The sequence below is a fragment of the Anopheles nili genome, chromosome 3 (genome assembly GCF_943737925.1).
Source record: "Anopheles nili chromosome 3, idAnoNiliSN_F5_01, whole genome shotgun sequence".
NCBI lineage: Eukaryota > Metazoa > Arthropoda > Insecta > Diptera > Culicidae > Anopheles > Anopheles nili.
Genome location: NC_071292.1, coordinates 73,901,955 through 73,921,196, shown reverse-complemented (window position 1 = coordinate 73,921,196; position 19,242 = coordinate 73,901,955). Strand labels below are relative to the sequence as shown.

The following is a 19,242-nucleotide window of genomic DNA, read 5'->3' as shown; positions in this document are numbered from 1 at the left end:
CAGCTGGCGATAGAAAGCGAAAATGCTTGTTTATTCTCACCCCAACTACCCCAATGTTCCCAAGAGTGGTATGAAGCTCTTGTTATTCGCTTATGTTATACTTTGTTGCGTTCTCTATATATTCCTTACACCTAGCATCCATCTCCACACTCGTACACACGCGATATACGAAGCTCTATCGACAAATCCGATGCCTAGGTGTTAGCACTTTGAAAACAATATACTCTGGAATTCTTTGTTTCACTCATTCCAACAAAATATATCTCCAGTATGGAACAATTGAAAACATTCGAATGTTTCTTTCCAAGCGTGCATACGTAACCGCGCATACATACTAAATACTCCATTACATTGGCCTGGTTCTTCGTTATCGAAAGAAAAATAGAACAAAATAGTTCGCTGAAGATACAATGTGCCATACAAATTCGAATTAAGCCCATACACTACTCATGAGCTATAGCTCCAAAGCAACGACTTTTCCTTTACAGTCCGACAATTTACCCTAGATTAGATCTTAGCTCTTGTAGAGAGGCATTACATACCCTTCGATTGACTCGCGCTGAGATGGCGCCTGTGCAGCTATTATGTGAATCTGTCTGTTCGTGGACATGCATTCTTACATGTGCACACACACACACGTTCACATATAGCAACACGCAACCACTCTGTATCAAATTCTCATCAATATATCATTACATCGTAGCATCAACATCAGCAATGGTAAGGTTTTGGACGCTTGGCAGGACGTGAGTACTATTACAGCTAAATGTGGTTACGCGCACGCATAAATTCCCTAAAGGTTGTCTTCCTCCGCCTCATCTACAACGCCACAGCTCTACGCTCCTTCGCTCGAGCATTGGGCTTTCCATTTTCATATTAAATTTGCATCGACCGCGAGAAATACCCATCCCCCTCCACTGATCCATGCAAAAATGTACGCGGCAAATATGATCCCGACATTTCTTCGTCCCATCGAAGACAAAGCCAGTCGTGTGCCCAGCGTTCGTCGTTCATCTTCAACGGAAAATTAGACTCGGTTGCCGATGAAAGTTTCTGTGTAATGCGCGGTTCCGCTGTCTAATGATGCACGGTTTATGGTCGCCATCTCTATCGGAAGCATCGCATCAGCAATGCTAGACGGAGTGGTTGGAACGAAATGTACGCCACATTACGTTCACTTCGATCACAATCGAGCGCGAATTCTTGTACCCAATTCTAATCGCAGTCATCATAAACGCTTGTGCCGCTAGTGTCTGATACCAAACAGTGGTTGCTGGTAACGGGACATTTTGTTCTATCATTTCGTATGATGGTTCGTATGATCGTTGCCCTTCCTTATATTCTTCTAAATATATATCTCTATATAGTACTTGATCTTTTGTTTAAATTATGCTCCACCTCCTCTTTCACGATCCTTGTAAACCATTCCTAAATGATCTCTGAAATTGATTCAACTCGCTCAATCGTGCCTTTATTTGTTGCTTGGTTTTTCCTGCCTGGCTTGTGTGAGTGTATTTTTTCTTCTTTGCGCTAGGATGTGTGCAAAAAGTAATGATTGTATGGTGTCTTGTATATGGCAATGATGGAGTCGTGTCTGAGACACGCGCCACTTAAGGTGCCAGCATTTTGGACAGTTCCTCGTCCTGCAGGCAACCCTTCAGGAACTCGTCCTGCGTCAGCTGACCGTCGTTATTTTCATCCATCTTAGCAAAGATGTTTTTCGCGCGCTCCTCTGCCGAATCGGCCGGTTTGTTCGATGAACATGCGCCGAGCATGTCGTATATTGCCTGTAAAATAAAGCAAAAAAAGGCCATGAATATTAATTATATTGCCGTGTATACTTTTCTTGTGAATCATCGATCGCATCCATGTTTATCAGGGTTTTGTTTGAAGTTTCGGCACACACAAATCCATCACTGTCGAGAGATTGGGACACAGGCTTGTCCACAGCGTCTAATGGTTTTATTTTCTTTCACCCAAGAGGTTGTGGTGACCTATGGCGTTCTGCTAATGACGCCGAGTTGTTTGGAAGTTGAGAGGAATCAAACTTCAGCCCGTCAAACTCAGATTCGGCCCTAGGCAGATCTGAACGGAGGAGATCATCAATCACAGGTCCCCGGGGAGCGAATCGAGGGACGATGAAATCCTTCACACGCAAATCTCTCCTTGCAGAACGCCAACTAAATCATGCACTGCCGCGCCGAATACACGACTCACCATGCACGTGATCGATTGTAACAGTTTTTCACGGTTCACCCAGTAGCGCAACTTCTGCGGTGCTTGCCAACACACAAAATCGCTCCAGGAGACGCCGCCCGGCACGGCTTCAAAGTCACCCATGGATAAGAGAACAGGTTGGGAAAGGTTTGGCAAACTTTTACAAACCTTCATAACTTCCAACCGGTTTAGCCTGACGTCGGCGCCAGCTCGGAAGACAGTTGGGACCTTGCTTCCGACAGTGGCGCTCCAGGCGTTGTGTCGTATGACGCCATCGGTCGTTATCCTTGCAGCACAACCTGAGCTAAGTTACGCGACGTTAGCAGGACTAGCTATTTTGCTACAGCTTGGGTAAGAGATTTTTTTGCTTTATTCCTAAAAGGGCACTAGCTACAATAATTCATCGCAAGGCACACAAGACAAAGAGGCCACACCGGGAGACGCCAAGTAGTCATCTTGGCGGATTGGGAATTCCTATAAACTGGAGAGTTTAACAGAGCAGAAAATCATTCCCCTTGGCAGGAAGGAGGAAATGCAGAGAGAAGGTAACTAATATTATGCAGTCGCACACCATTCTAGTACACGTTATTTACTCGGTGAGACGTCGATGTTCGCGCTTTTAAAGCACTTCGACACAGGAAGTATAAATGCTGGACTGAACTGAGCATAACAGAAGGAAAATGTTATTTTTCCATTATTTTGGAACAATTCAGTTGGGTACTATTGAAAGGCTAATGTTAAGATGTAATTTATGTTCCGTGCTATTTTATTTAAAAAAAACACGCATACGTGATTGGGCAAAGCCGTTTTAACGGGTCACCGACAAATCCAAGATCTCTTGTTACGAAGAGCGCACGAGAATGTGGAATCTATTTGTGATTTATCACGTATGAAGTAGCACTACCTGGAGCTGTGTCGAGTGTTCGGACAAAACGAGAACCATGATTTACGATCGCTGTTTATCTTAATTATAGCTCCGTGACGGTGTCGGCATTAGAGAAAGGAAAGACCAACCGTATCGGTACCCATGCGTTTACCGTTCTTTAGAAAATGCGATTGGGGGAAGTCTGAGGCGCTCTCGTAATAAATTTTCAACGTTCTCGTCGAATCGTAGAACAAGCAAGAGAGCGCAACACACTAACCGGTAAAGGATTTCGTTGCATAGCATCGAATTATTAGCGGCGATAGTGCGGGGAAATTTTCTAGCAGCCCACAAACAAGTTCCGAGGTTAAATTACAACCCATTAAAATGTTTCGTACATAAATTCATTCGTAAGCAAGAGAGCCGACCATCAAATACGTGTGAGTAATAATGCCGAACCAAAATGTGGTATGGGAAGCAAAACGCGAGTGGTGAGTCGTGAAGAGCACACGATGAAATATGTATGCGTTATGGATTTTGTAGGGCGACGCTCGTAATGAGCTGTGAATAGATTATGATGCTTGTTACAAATGTATAAAATACATTAAGGCTGCAGATCTGGTAGATAAGCAGGGGCGTTTCAGGTATGAAAAACCAAATGTGTCATTATCGTATGCTCAAACATTTGCAAGCATGTTCATTGTTGCTCAATTTATTATCTTTAAATTTGAATCAAGCTTCAAGCGAGTAAAAAATAATGCTCTCTAACGTCGATTTGATTTATTTTGAAGCAGATATTATTTTAATGCATTTCATGAAGATGTCGAAATGCGAAAGGCCGCCGTGCTGCATCCATAATGGTCGCACGTTTAGCCTTGAGCGCATTTGTATATAACATTAGCCAGACAATCATTTCAAAAATGCCAGTATATCAAACTGGCACGTTTATCATCTTCACAGAAACGATGATTGGATTGCAGTTGTAGATTGCAATATGCACAAGTGTTTTTTATAGTTACTGTCTCACCGTAACCATAATCAAAGGTAAAGGGCAAAACAGTGATAAATGAACATATTGGTGATTCTTCTGCAAAGACATTACAAGAGGATTATATTTCAATCAGGCATCGGTCAAAATATTAACCCTCCACTTCCGAATGCCCTCTTCTGAGTTCGTTGAGGCAATCGTGTTCGAGACGCATATTTTAAAATCGATTGAACGACAAACGATTCGTACGAAATTAAAAGCGCATATCGTGCAATTTGTTCGTGCACTTTTCACCGTTGTAATAACGACCTGCAGGAGCATGCTGCTCTCGTATTCTAGCAGCGAAAGTAAAAGCTTGCCCCGCATACACCATACTCCTGTCGAACATGCACAAACGTACGAGCTGAACGCAGGACGACTGATGCAAAAAAAAACACTCACACAGCACACAGCACAAACCATACACATTTTAAGAGGTTCGTAATACTCGGTCGGTCCAATCGTGCCTTGTCATGAAAACAGCGTCAAACGGAAGCTACCCCCTCTCGTGCTCTTGCGACGGGAACGCAATGGGATAGAGGAATTAGCTTTTAAAGGGTACGGTCCACTCAGCACCAGAGCGAGAGCCACCTTTTTGTTCCGTTCATCCTCTCGGCTACATGCGGTATATTTATTTCGATTTTTTTCTCGTAAGCTTTCTATGCCCGTGGCAGTTCCATTTCGCAAACCGAACATCTTTCCACTTTCCTCCGGGATTGGCCGAGGTGGTGTCGGAGGGAGCGACAGGCCCGAGCTTTATGTCGTCATGCTATCTTGCATGACCGGTGCAATTACAGGCCGATGGCCTGCGGGGATGACATGCTCGCTCTACCTATCACGGTGCTCGGTGCTCGGTTTTATTTGGCGAATGGGAATTTAGATGCACCTGCCAACAACCGAAGGCGGCGACCTGCTCCGGCCCAATAGCATTCCCGATAGAACGTGTCAGTGGGCAGCGAAATATGGATGTACAACAAAATCAGAGCAAAAAACAAACCTTGTTCAAGAGCGGTTTTGATAAGATAGCCTATATGATACAGGTGAACTAGGCGGCAAGATCACTATGCTTGAGGGCCATTCAAGGACTGCTGACTAATTCGTGAACAGACTGAAAATGAGCACGCTTAATTTATTAACATTTTTTATGCGCCTGCCAGGTGAAGAAGCTCTTGATCATTGATATTTCAAGGAGCTCTACAAATTGAGCTCTCGAAAATCAACTAACATTCAAGCATCCTTGCAATTTTACGGTTGTCAAGGGCATGCTACAGAACGGATGCTTAAGGAAAAGACAGAGAAGGACGAGCTCACTAATCAACGTTTCATTGATTTGCTATAGTGTTCTTTTAATAATTGCCGACCGTTAACCAGATTGTGCTAAAAAAAATACCAACCCTTGCTATGATGTTTGATGTATGATAGAATCTTACACAGCGCCACGGTTTTCGAGTTTAAAAAAAATATTTGTTTCCATCACACACGAGGTCGTTCTTACTACCCACGTTTATGCCTCAAAACGGATCGGTTCAGACAAATCTTAAACAAACTCCAAAACTCACAAAAATAGCCTTCACATACAAACAAATTGTTAAAAGAAAAAAAATCCAACCAATCGCTCAAACCACCTAGCATAGCTCAAACCAGTCCGCACGGGATGTTGGTATGTATGGTAGAAAAATCGATACATTTCCACCCGGGGGGCTCCACGCTGGTCGAATGGACCTTCGTCATCGAGAGGACCTTCGCACAAAAGGACCTTCTGATAAAGACGAAATGGGACTCGCCTTCATGCGTCCCGTAGCGCCTGATTTCGTTTCTTGATCCGGCTTCGAAAAGCGGGTGTGTGGATTTTACATTCTTTTCACTATTTCGCTAGGTTCACCTTTTAAGCTGCCACCACAAGCCGCACCTTGCCAGGGGCGACAGGACATTCCCGGCGTTCTGATAGATGAAATCAGGATATCATCTACCACGCTTCTCTCGGTTCCACGATGCACTCGGAACGAACGCAATCGCCGGGTTCTCCATGTTTTTTTCTTCCTTTCCACCTGAAGAGCCATAAATTTAATCCAACAAAGAAACAGGCACGCAATCGAATACAGAAATATGCTGGTCGATGTTCAGATGCTAACGGCATGGTGACTGGCACTGCAGCAGGCATGTGTTTGGATGTCAACAGCGAGTCGACTTTCCGATTGCGGCGACCGGTGCGGTCGCTTGTCCGCACATCACGGTGTATTGATGAAATTGTTACCCATTTCCCTCATGTCGTGGGGATATATTATGTCTGATCCTTCTCCGAGATATGGTGTTGAAAATTAAATTGCTTTGCCGCACCGGTTTCCCCATCTGATGTGCGAAGAAATCTTTGCTATGTGTAGAATGGAATGTATAAACAAAATAATCACTCAAAAAAGGGAAACAGCGTGACGAAACCCTTTTCTTTTTGCGCACGTAGCCTCAGGGTCGGCAAAGGATAAAGCCTCTCAATCTACAGAGCACTGATTTGCAGTGCTCCCTTCCAGATAGCTGGCTGGTTAAATTAAATTATCTTCCTCCATTCGTGCGCTGAATAATGTCCTGATTCGAATGCAAAATTGTGCCGCAGACTGCAAAAAAAAAATACACGGTGCGTCTTTCGGATCGTGGATTCAAATTTGTTTTCCTCATCTTTCTCACTCGCTGCTTTCCGGTCACCAGTTTTTTTTTTTCGTTTTTTGCTACGGCTCTTTTTTGCCCTGCTTCACTTACGAGCTTCTCAGGAAAGCGTTTTCGGTTTACCCGGAGTGGAGCGGTAGAGCTCCGACCAACAGAAAGCGATATGGATCCGCAAAGGAAGTCAATCTAAATGGACGATTTTCGCTCTATAACGAGCGACCGGATGACGGAAATCGTAGCAAAAGCAATAAACTAATGAATGTTATACGATTTCAATCACGGTCGCATCAAACGGTAGTAAGGATTCCGAGGTTTCGAGCATACGAATGAAAAAATCTGAAGATATGAATTGAATCCTTCATATAGCACCCATTGAAAGGAAGCTTCCGACGTACTTGAAGTAACTGGAATTTATATGAAAAATAATGTTGATCACCATTCCCCACGAGAAGGAACGCTTTTATCACCTTAATTTCGAACCCTCCGTCTCCTGGCCTTAACGTACTCCAAGCAGCGCACCGGAGCACGTAAAATTCAATCCAACCCTCATTGCGCATGCAAATGTTATGCGTTAGAGTGCATTCTAGTGTACCGCGGCTGCGACCTTCTCGTTTTCCCGCTGTGGGGCTTTGCTTTATCAGCAACCGTCCGTGGTTCTGCAGCCAGTAAAACCACCTTTACCGACACCACCAGCTCGTGCACTTATTATTCCCCTAGGGGACGGGAGTTACAATTGCGCCACGAGAACGCATAAATTTTGCAATCAGCTTTACTGTGGCCGGGTCGGGCGTAATCGGACTTTTCATTGCAGGTTCCATACGATCCGAACACCGAAGTGGGCGCGTCTTGAATGTTGCGAGGTCAACGTGGATTGAAGGTTGGGTTTGGCCAGGGCTTTTCCTTCAATTTTTGCGAACAAAGCGGGTGTAAAACCGACTCAAAAGGTGCCAGATAACGGATCGGTGTTCTGGTTCCTTCACTTTTCCGCGATGGTAGCTACACTTTTCCGGAAGCCATTTTCCTCTCTTCCCAAAAAACGGGCACTACCCCTGTCCAAGTGGCGCCAAAATGTCTCCCCTCCCTACTCGACAGGACCTCCTATCGGCTCATCTGGTACGGCTTTTCCGTTATACCGTTCAGCGTTCTTGGGCTGAATTCACACAACCAGTGCATACTGCTGCACCACATCGCTCAGACCGTCACGTGTTCATGGCGTGCGAAAGGGGGATTGATTTTAATGGCCCGAAGGCTCGTCTCCCCTGCCGCTGGTGACCGTAATCTTTTACGATCGCAACACCTATGGACGGGGACCGCTTTTTGGATGGGTGGAACCCATTTAATTGAGCCACAGTGAGTTAATTTTTTGTTTGCACCACAAATGGACGTTCATTATTAGGTTCCCAGTGTTCTTTCTCCACTTTTTTTCCACTGCTACACAATTACATCCCTCCCAAGCGATCCCCTGGGGAAACCGTAATTACTGTATTACCTCCCTAGCGGATGGTATAGTGTGTGCCGTTCTTTTTGCCTTACATGGTTGGAAATAGAGAACGAGGAGTTTTAGAACTTACCTGTACTATTTTAGTCATTTCTTGAATGTCTATTACGCCGTTACCGTCTACATCGTACATCCTAAACGCCCATTTTAGTTTCTCCTCCGGTGTGCCACTCGAGGTTACATCAATAGCTAACAAAAATTCCTGAAACGGTAGCCCAAGCGTAAGGAGAACATTAGTTGCTGTTCCGAGGTGGAAGATTTAAGTGGTTTGTTTATTTTTGGTGAGATGTTATACACTTTTAAATTGAATATGTAATATGCATTTATAATTATCAATTTTCCCTTCCCTGCTTCATGGCGGAACGAGCAACGACCAATTTGAAACGTAATGAAATTTAATTCCCCGAAAACATCGTCCTCCTGATTAAAGCACTCAATTATGCAGATGTTATTTCTTCATCGCGCGTTCTTTTTGGTGCACTCTACGGGCAAACTTAAGACAAGGTGAAAAGCGGATCTTTCCATTAACGAAATCTGCCTCGATGCTCCCAGTAGTGCCGCCGTCATTTCTTGAATTGTAGAAGCGTGTCATCGGGAGGAGTGGCGCGTGGCCGTGATTTAATTCTAGCGCAAACCAATCCCACCAATCCACCAACGAAAGCGAGAAATCCTTTTCCACACGCCAAGCCCTATTTTTCTCGACGGCGATGGAGGCGAAGCGAACGCACAGTATAACGCAAACAACGCACGCCACCGTTCCAAGTGTTTGGTGGGTCTAGTGGTTCTTGTCTGAGAATGGCTTCATCCATCCGCCCTTACGAGCCGAGATGCAAGCGCGAACCCGCAAGCAATATTTGACCCGCAGCGGTTTGCTTGAAGGGGTTTTTGTGGTCGATGAAGCTTCTCGCATAGAACCGCCGCTTCCTCAATAGAGGTTGGTTTTTATTTTCGCAACCTCACCATTGGCAAGCGTCTTCCAGTGACACATCTTCAATATGCTAATGTGCCGGCGCTCGACATCGAGCCAATCGACTTGTGCGCCACGAATGCGAAGCATAATGCTGCCATTGTGTCCGTCCGGCCGGTGGGTAGGGCGTGATTTGCCAGCAAATCGATTGCGAAACTTCGGGATCGGGTCGAGAAAATGTTGGAGCAAACATTAAGGCAACACCACCATCGCCGATGGCAGGGGTTATGGCGCTATTTGATCTTCTCGCGGGGTGGTCGCTATGTTGGAGCAGATTTTTCCAATTTCCTGACAAAGCTTGCCTTGCACAAACAAACGAGCGAGGAGATAGCGTGTAGCGGGATCGGTACAGGTTGGTCTTTGGTTGCTTTTCGTCTATCATTTTTTTCCTTCTGCTTCTTTTGTTTGGAAAACCAACTCACTACTTCCGGAAACGGCAATTCAGTTCAGTTGCCGGAGAAATGAAATGGGAACGTGCTGTTTGAACGTCCGTCTGGCATCCTGCTTGGATCTCTGTGTCATGGAACCAGCTTCATATCGAATTAAACATCAGGTGCATAATTTTGAACAGTAAATAAAATGCATCAAAACCAACGTACAGAAAAAGGAAAGGTGCACATACACATGCACGAAAATAGGAGCAGAATCTGAACGAAACCGGTACACGCTGTGATGGTGGCAGCATTGGAAGCTCAATGAGGAAAGCAAACAGCGGGAGCCTGGGTGGTTCACCGTTGCATATTTAACGTTCACATTTTCCATCGTATGAATATATATTCCAGCACCACGCTGCCATTTTCGCTTTTATTACTGAACGAAACAGAAGAGTAAGAAGACGATAAAACGAACCAACACAGAATGTTCCGTTCTTCAGCGCTAAACCAGAGCAAAGTTTAGCGATGTCTCCACGAATCTCCGAGGTTCATGTTGAGTCCCGATTCTCTCCGCGCTCCTTCGAGAGCAGTCGGGACTTCATGTCCCATTTTGCTTTTCCAACCACGGTGTGTGCGGTGCCGTGAGCAGGGTAGTTATGTTTGTATCCTTACCCGAAACACATGCCCCTCGTTTCCTGGAATTCCTTCATCGTTCGAGGGAAGATTGCAAAAGTTGAGATATTTTATCCAGCATTTTTATTTTTCTTCTCCTCTTCCTACTATTCCTGATTGTTTTGTCCATCAGGCGAGAGTCGCGAGAGCTACTACTGCTGCGGCGAACAGAACTAGGACACAGCTAAACTAGGTCCACGCCGGTTAGTTTATTTACTCAATTTCTTTTCATATTTTAACCTCTCCTCCGGCGAGGTACCACCGCCTCGGGGATACCGTGCAGGTTTCGTTGTATCTTTCGCGTGAAACCCATAAGCATGATGTACGAGGACGAGCCCGGTGCTATAGCCACACCGCAGATACATTCCACCGGGTCCGTATTCGAAACAATATGCCTTTCGTGGGGGTTTTCACGGACCGTACCGTGGGGATTCCGAAGGGCTAGCGGGCGAACCATAACCTCGATGATGTCGATGTGAGCTTGCGTCTCAAAATCCACCACATACATGCCATTGGAGCGTTTCCTCGCACGCTTCCGCTTCTTTCTGCTACCTTCCTATCGCACACATGTTGCCCCACATGGAAACTCAGCGATGGGATGAAGGAAAAAGAGAGATAGAAAAGAGTTGTAGCAGCATATAACACACATTTTGATGCCACATCGGCCACTTTGGGCGCCATTTCGTAAATGATGGCGCCGGTTTACGATCATTCCTAAACTATTTGTCAACCGTCGGCGAGCGCACGTTTATGGTGCGGTGGTTCAGAAGCTGGTACGATGTGTCGTTTTTTAAGAACCGGCACGATCAAAGCTTATTGAGGCTGACAAATGCAAGACGCTTCGAGAAAACACATATTCCACACTCCATCAAGCCATTGTTAAGCCAGCGTTTCCAGAGCTTCCTTGTTGCCCATCTCCGTCTGCAATGTTTCACCGTCAGCCAGTGGTGAAATTGTGTGTTTTCGCGGCCGGAGGTCGACAGATCAAGCGGCTTGGTAAAAGACCTTCTTTGCATGGTTTGTGGGAAACAAAAGCACCGGCGTGCGCTACACGAAAGGATAACAAACATGCTCAAGAGGACATTCTTCCCGCTCCGGGTGGGGCTCAACGTGCCGGCGGGTTGTGATGGAGGGATTTTTGGAGCAGTGGTTAAGGAATCTCGGCCATTCCATGGTCTGCCCGACTCAGCGTGACTGTCGCGCTCCGGAAGGCATGTGCAACATCACACCAGAAAGCTGGCGACATCGGGAGATGCTTATTAGCGTCGAGTTGTTACGGCATTTGCATGCACGCAAATGAAAGGGCCAAGAAGGCCAACACCGAGGGAAATGGGACGGCACGAAGGCAAGCATAAGAAATCCAACACACACATTGGCTTCTTTTCTTTTGCGCGTTCGCTTGTGGATGCGCGGGTAAAAATGTCGGAAAAACTCGCAGCCTCATTTACAGGGAACGTAAAAATGCTCACAGTATTCATGGCCGCCTTCACCCGACACCCCGACGGCTTCGGAGCACTTGGCAAGGAAAAAAGGCACAAAATTCGTGGCTGCTGTTTTGTTTTCTTTCATACACGCGGGCTGGCTGGCATGCTCAGAAAAGTGGTTTCGCTTGTTTTTCATTTTCTTCGGTTGGGCCACGGAGGTGGCCCCGGTTTCTGCTCGCTTGTTATAATCTGTCCACAGGCTGTTCGGCAAGGGCACACAAAAGAGCCATACACAGAAGACGTTGCCGCAACTTTCGAGAAACGGAATAGAAAAGCACCGGCGAGTGTGTGCCTGCTATGCTGCAGCAGTTCAAGATGTTAAGGGAAAATTCTTCTTGAGTAATATCAACTATATGCTATTCGAATGTGTTTATATTTAATTCATCTTTCTACCACCGTTTCTATTTTTTGGGCATGTCTAAAACGGTCTAGCCATAAAAGAATTGATCCATAGTAATATTAACGTTGGAAAAATATATGATCATTTAAAACACATAAACCAACATTCTTTCTCACATTCTTCAGCATAAACATATACCTTAAAGCATGCAGGAAGACCGATACAGTATGCACCAATTAACATATATGCGGTTTGCGTTTTCCAATGCGAGAAAATCACACTTAATTTAGAACGGCGGAACGGATGTGCACCGTATAAAACCAATCATGTTGTTCGTAATTTCAACCCAGCATGGTACGGGTTATCCGCACTTAAACACTTCATACACGTATGCCATCATCTCCACTGGAAGCGCGAAATCCGCCGCCTAAAGCATCCCACCCAGGGGAAAGTGAAGATTCAAATTTATCGCCCACCATTACGACCGGATCGACCTAGACCTGAAAAAAACACACCTACAACGAACTGGTAAGGATCCAAAGCGCATGTAAACGGAATCTAACTGACCTTCGTGTCGTTATTTCGTCGTAATGCGAAACGCATACAAACCGACGACCTGCCCTATGGGGAACAGCATGGAGAGAGAGCCAAGCAGAGGTGAAGAAAATCCGTCCGATTCTGATTTCATTTTCAACACGACGGCATAGTCAGTAACTCTGAGAGATAAAAAAATATCATCCCTCTTTCTCGCTTTCGCTCAACGAGCCCCCGAGAGTCACGAGAAAGGTTCTTGTTATTCCTTCTCCGATTTCCCGAGATTTTCTAATCCAAAGGAACCGTGACTAAAGGGACGAAATTCCAACCCCTGAGTAGCTACCCACACGAGTACCCGCAGCGTAACGGGCGAATACGTATCTTCATTTACGCCGTCCCTGTCCCTTTTTTAATGGGCACGAGCGGCAGAATTTTGAACCACCAAAAATGTTGGCGGCGGGTGCTTTCGTGTCGTTAGCGTCACTAAATATGCAAAATTTGATACCTTTTCCAGTCCCACGCCACCCGTGTTTAAACACCCACACAAGCAACCTTAGCCACAGCTGAAACAATCTCACAGACCAGGTCTGGAGGTCGGTGCAACCGACGATGGCTGAAAGATTACTGTGCGTAGCTCAAAATTAAGACCGGATTTTGGGGACCGAAAGCACGAGGACCGAGGATATCGCCATTTTTGAATGGCGCTAAACCATCTTGAGCTCACCTCAGAGTGGTTGCATGCGCCCTCTAGGTTGGAATTGAAAATTATTTCGGATTTGGTTCCGCCTGGAAACGCCACATTTTGCTGCCGTTTGGCTTCCTGAAAACAGGGCTTTAGGGTAGCCTTATCGGCCAAATAGCGCGCAAGTATGTTGGTAATTAATTGGGGAAGAAATCTTTCTTCCGGGTAATGGTGGCCCCCAATCTTGCGAGTAACAGCCACCATTGTCAACACCGGCATAAGGACGAGAATAAATTAAAACCGCACAACCGGCAGTGTAGCAACCCTTTTTACAGCGACGCAAACAAAACTCAATCCAGCCTCAGGTTGGATGGTGTGCAAACATTTCTCTATTCCGGAGCTCCTTGACTCAAAAAGGAAGGTTATACAGCGCGTTTCCTTTACAGCACTATGGGTGAGTGTGTACGTGGTCATAATGACGCAGTGTCTTGATTGAGCAACAAGCAACAGCACGGCGGAATAGACCTACCGTATGCGTGTGCCTTCGTGCCGTGTAGAAATTTGCCCAACTTTCGCAACGGGAAAATGAAATTAAATACCTTTCCAGTGAGTAACTTCCTAACTACCACCCACTATTTACTAAAGCGCAACAAACGAAACACGGTCCTTGTGTGCAAAAGACTCATGCGCTATTTTTATGAGCTTCCAACACGCCTATTGTCCATCCAGTCTTGGTTCCGCAAAACAATAACCCTGAAATACGGGTGCCAGGTGAGGATAGCCTTTGCAAAGATGCTCCAATCACAATAACGCCGAGGATCCTGGAGTTGTAAACCAAGCCACACACACAGGGGCACGTTTCCATGTTCCGGTCGATTTCCGTTTCACCGCGTGGATATTAACCACTCCTTCACGTTTCAGGCCCGTTCTAGGGTTCCCTCCGCCCCGGAAGCTTATCGAAAAGCAATAAAACTTTCCTAATCAAAGATTCCTCTGGAGTGGGGTGGTTTGATAGGGGCGTAGCTCAGGTTTAGTTTGGTTTGGAAGTCTACGACGCTCTGGGCATGCGAACAGTCGATTGGTTCTCGACTCCTTGTGTTGGGCGCACTTTAAGACGCCACCGAGCGACAAAACTTTGCTGTTGCTTCTAGGCGCTGTAAGCAATCGCGAAAGAAATAATGCAAACGAACCGTACGGGAGACGGAAAAGTTCCATTTCTACCTCTAAAAGCTAGAAAAGAGAAAAAGAATGGCAAACTTGTTCTCGATTATGTCGTTCGGCAAGTGTCGTTGCCAACCCCGTCGGGCCTTTTTATCGACCATTCGCTATTCCTCCCTCTGTTGGGCACCGAAATCCGTTGGCGGATTAGGATTGCGGGTAAAACTATTAGCAAACTACCGGCAACTTGTTAAACTTTGTGTCCGTGGAGACGGCGCGCGCGAAAGTTGCCGATAAGTTGCGACGGTTTGTGGGCGTAATGAAGACGACACTCTCCGGCGGTTTGATCGGAAATTATCTCCTATGGGCGCGTCAGACATGGATGCTACTCTCTGAGGACTAACTGGGGTAGTTTTCCGGATTATATAAGCAAGAAAAAAACACCCGATTCATAGGTATATTTTTCATTAGACATGATATTTTCAGCCCATTGTAGACTCAAAAAATAGCTTTCTATTGCAATGAATATAATGATATTCACTATCGGTTCCAACTACGAATTTTCATACATTGTCTTACTGTGTGTTAAGACGATTGTGTGCGATATATTATTTGCCAACATTGTATTATACTTCAAGAAAACCATCCATTATAACCCATTCCGATTTGATTACAGTATGCCAAACTTTTCGCTAAAGCAACAGCGCCTTTTACCATGAAAAGACAACATTTTGATTTCTTTTTGCACTCGACGAACGTTGATTTCATTCGAAAGTTTGCGCATTAAACAAACTCAACATTCTGTGGCGTAAATCGAACGGAGTGGTAAGGAAAATAGTCTCATAAAACCAAACCGACGTTGTCGGAGGAAAGATAATCGACCCACTCGTGCTGTACGCTTTCCTGCCGTACCGTCGTTCGACATTCACTGTAGCCGGTACATTTATTACCCGGCAAAGGCTCTGGAACGACGCGCTCGTGTACAGTCGTTTGTCATTATAATTTGTACCCAGCTGAAATTTGGTCTACAGAAATATGAATCCAACTCGATCGGTGTCATGTTACAAACCGGCGGACATAACCGCGAGAGAAGCGAATCAACCATCCGAGGGTCATTTGTTTCACAAAACGTGAATCAGCGACCGAACGCCACTAACGGTCCTTTTTTGTGCTTTTCAATGACAAAAATCCGAACCGATACACAGGAAGAAAAAAATGGCTAGCGAGTAATCGTAGAAGGGCTGCTGGAAGAAGAGAAACAACTCTTAAAGAGACCCACGAGACCGTTTGCTGGCAATTTCGGGGCCATGGAGGAATTAGCTCGCGACTGTTCCGCATTACGGCGGCGATAGATCTAGGAAATAATTTACGACATTCCGGTCCACCCGGCAGTGGAATATTCCATCGGATTTTCATCCACCCATCACGCAGCAGGGAGGCCCTTACCACACGATCGGTATTTTCAGTCACGCACAAAAATCGACCATTTAACAGCGACCGAGCGATCTGGGCGCGAGCGTGCGCGCGTGCTTTTCATTTTTTAGCAGCGTATCCTTTCGTGCTGGCGTCATCGTCGTCAGTGTCTTCATCGTCATCATCACCGGCGTCGTGATCGTTAAGCCCGCCGTCGTATCTTACGGTGAATTGAATAAATTAAAAGCCCATCCGTGAGATAATAAATAGCGATACGCCGTGCGCCCTGAGTGAGGGGCGCGATAGCGTTTGTTTTACCCAAGCCCTGCAGGACGAAAAATGGCCGTCATTCTTCGCCATTTTTGAGACTACGAACACGAAAACAACACTCATACACACTAACACACAAGCGCGCGGCTGATGGGAATGCGAACGGGCTGGAGGCTTCAGCGAAAAGCCTACGCACGGAGCATAAAATTTCCTTTGATGTCCCACTGGGGATGCGAGCTGTCGGTAAAAGGCGAGAGAACGCTTCTTGTTCTGTAACACAGCTTCGACACAGAGTGCTTGGGGTTTTTGCAAACGAGAACATTTAGCACCGTCCGCGAGCCCCGTTATCTTTAAAATGATGGCTTTTTGATCGATGTGTCTCTGAAAGCCACATTATCATGCCACACTCAGGGAATGGCTTGTGTTCGGGCGCGCTGACAAGGGAAAAGCTACTGTCGGGATAGGGAAAAGATGAACACAGCGAAAACGAAACCAAAACGTGGTGGGAGCTCGACATTTTGTCACAAAAACGTGATGCTGTGAAAGAAAGTAAAACGTTACCATTACATCCACGACGCGCCAAGAGATCCACGATTCATTCATTTCGCACCGAAGCGTTAGAGCATCTTTTGTATGCTTCCGTTGCGAACTCTTCCATTACACTGGGGTGCATCTCTGTGGAAGCGTGTGGGGCACCATTGTGGGTTTGCATGTTCGCAATGAGATAAGCTACGGCTTAATCACCCTGTTCGAGCATATAAATCCCGACTAATTGAAAGGATTCAATTAATTTTGAAACACGCTACATTCGAGTTGACACGATTAGGCTTGACATATGATGATCAAGAATTATATTTGCCATCAAGTTTGCCATCTTACATGAAGGTACGATTGCACAACAGAGCATGTAACCAACGAAAATTTTTCATTAAGTTTTTGCAATAAACACGACGCTATAAATTGAGACCTAAATCTGACAAACATTACACTCAAATCCACAATCACATTTTAGGAAATAAAATGAATATCATTTAACCTAAACAAGAATGTCACCCAAACATTGGAAATATCAATCAAATATCTCCATAACACTTGAGTCACAGTTCAAATTCAGTATTTTAACCTTCCGATTATACTCGTCAATGTCACAAATGGTTAGCTTACTGAACAATTCTCGACAAGACGGTTACTAGCAGAGCTAAGAAAAATAGAGCGAAACATTGAGACCCTAATTGAAACATTTCACAGAAATCATCAATTATTCATCCTTTATTGCATAAAGATGAGCGCTCCCGCCAATTGCTGAATAAATTTTGCACGAGTCCCATCAGTGCCGTGACATTTTCGACTCCACATCGCTCCAATCAAGCGGAATTCTAAGTGCAGAGATAGAGAGAGGTTGAAAACACTCTCACACAACATCGAAGACTAGAGAACATCAAACCGAACAATGTAGTCGACCACCGATTGCCTACAACAGTACAAGAAAATATTTACACGTGCAATGGAGAAGATGGGAAAAACTTTTATTTTATGCCAGATGATTTTTCACTCCAAGATGATAAAAAAATTGAAGCACAATTGGTCTGCTTACGTAATAACTTTTGCAGCCATTCACAATTATTAACAGGTAAGACTTTTTCCATTCGCTGACGCACTTAAGATTCCAGTATTCATACTGATCGGGAACAAGGCTACACGAGCTGCTGAAAGTAGCACGTCATGGAAAACACTGCCCTTGGCGGTGGGGAAAATAAGATTGATTGTTCTCTCGTTCCGGTGACGTGCAATTTCAAGACGAGCGAGATTCGGGAACACTTGTGCGTGCGGACGTTCATCGACCAATGCTGGATATTGTTATGTCGATAGAAAACAGAGAGGAGATCCGATATGGTTCCATCTTTTGCGCACTATGTTTCACCAATCCTTTGACATGTGCCCAAATCTTTTTTAGAGTCGTGTGTTATCTTCCGTGTGATATATGAATCTTCACATATGCAACAATTCTTGAGGCTGAGAATACATTTTTTTTTCTGCGCAAGATACTGTTTCGATGAGTTTTAAGCCTTGCAGTGAATACCGTTCCCATCTAACTATTTTAAGGCAAAGTGGTGGAACAAGAAAAGCAACTTCTTAAACAGTCTTTAACAATTCGTTGTCTACGGCAAGCACATGGAGGGAGTTTGCGCCAAATGGAAAATCGTATTATTGTTTTGTTGCAGGCGACCACAAAATTAATTAAACTTTGCCTCGAGTGGAGCCTACAAGCAGAGGATTAGCTTTCAGTCGGTTTCGCGACAACAACCTGCGGCTCCTTTCGTCCTTCGGGATCCAAAAAACGAATCTACTTTCACTCTCGGTCACCCGCCCTACCATTCTGGTAGCCGTTTCTTTGTGGTCACTTCCGACAGTCATCTAACTCGAATTTCGTTCACTTGGACGAGAGGTTTTGCCCACTTGTTTGCTTGGTGTTAGTTGTTGTTTGAGAAAATGTGCAGTAGGTCTCTTCGGTGGAAAATGTTATAGCGATACCCATCTGGCATACGGTTAGCACAGGCGAGAGAGGAACTGCTACTGCGAGAAGACCAACCACAAAGATGTAAGCAAGCGAGTTCTCACCATCGATACCGAAAAGGACGATGGAAACTTTGTGCTCCAAAACCATGTTTGGCGAAACGTATTTTAATAAATAACCCTTAAGAAATGTTCGAGGAAGGTTGAGTGTTTTAAGCTTCGCAAAGAAATGTAAACAATCTGATACAATAAATGATAGAAAGAAGCAACATTTTACGGCTCAGGCTCAGTACTCAGATTATTTTTCTGTGAGAATATATTCGTGCGGCGGAGGAGTGAAAATTTCCCACGTTTTCAACTTTAATATTTGTTTTCCAGAATTCCGTTTCGACAGATATTTGCGTTCATAATATGTCTATAAACCAAAAAAACATAGTTCCTAAAAATCCAGCAACCATTTTTCGTGAATGCGAAGCACACTGCAGGTTTTACAATTTTTTTTCATCGTTCAACTAACCGCAACCGCTATCACACACATACACACACTGTGGACGAGTGTCGAAAATTCAGCA

The 19,242-nt window shown here is 45.1% G+C and overlaps 2 protein-coding genes across 3 annotated transcripts in view; both read right to left on the bottom strand.

The window, feature by feature from the left end:
• Nucleotides 1–19,242, bottom strand: part of LOC128725441 (neurocalcin homolog) — a 102,027-nt gene that overhangs the window by 18,608 nt on the left and 64,177 nt on the right. The gene's annotated exons all lie outside the window — the stretch shown is intronic.
• The window catches only part of LOC128725442 (neuronal calcium sensor 2), a 54,107-nt gene continuing 36,475 nt past the window's right edge, over nt 1,611–19,242 (bottom strand). The window contains exons 4-5 of the mRNA XM_053819185.1: nt 8,336–8,464; nt 1,611–1,787 (exon numbers count right to left, since the gene is read on the bottom strand). Of these exons, the coding sequence (XP_053675160.1) occupies nt 1,611–1,787; nt 8,336–8,464 (306 nt within the window). The remainder of the gene's footprint in view (nt 1,788–8,335; nt 8,465–19,242) is intronic.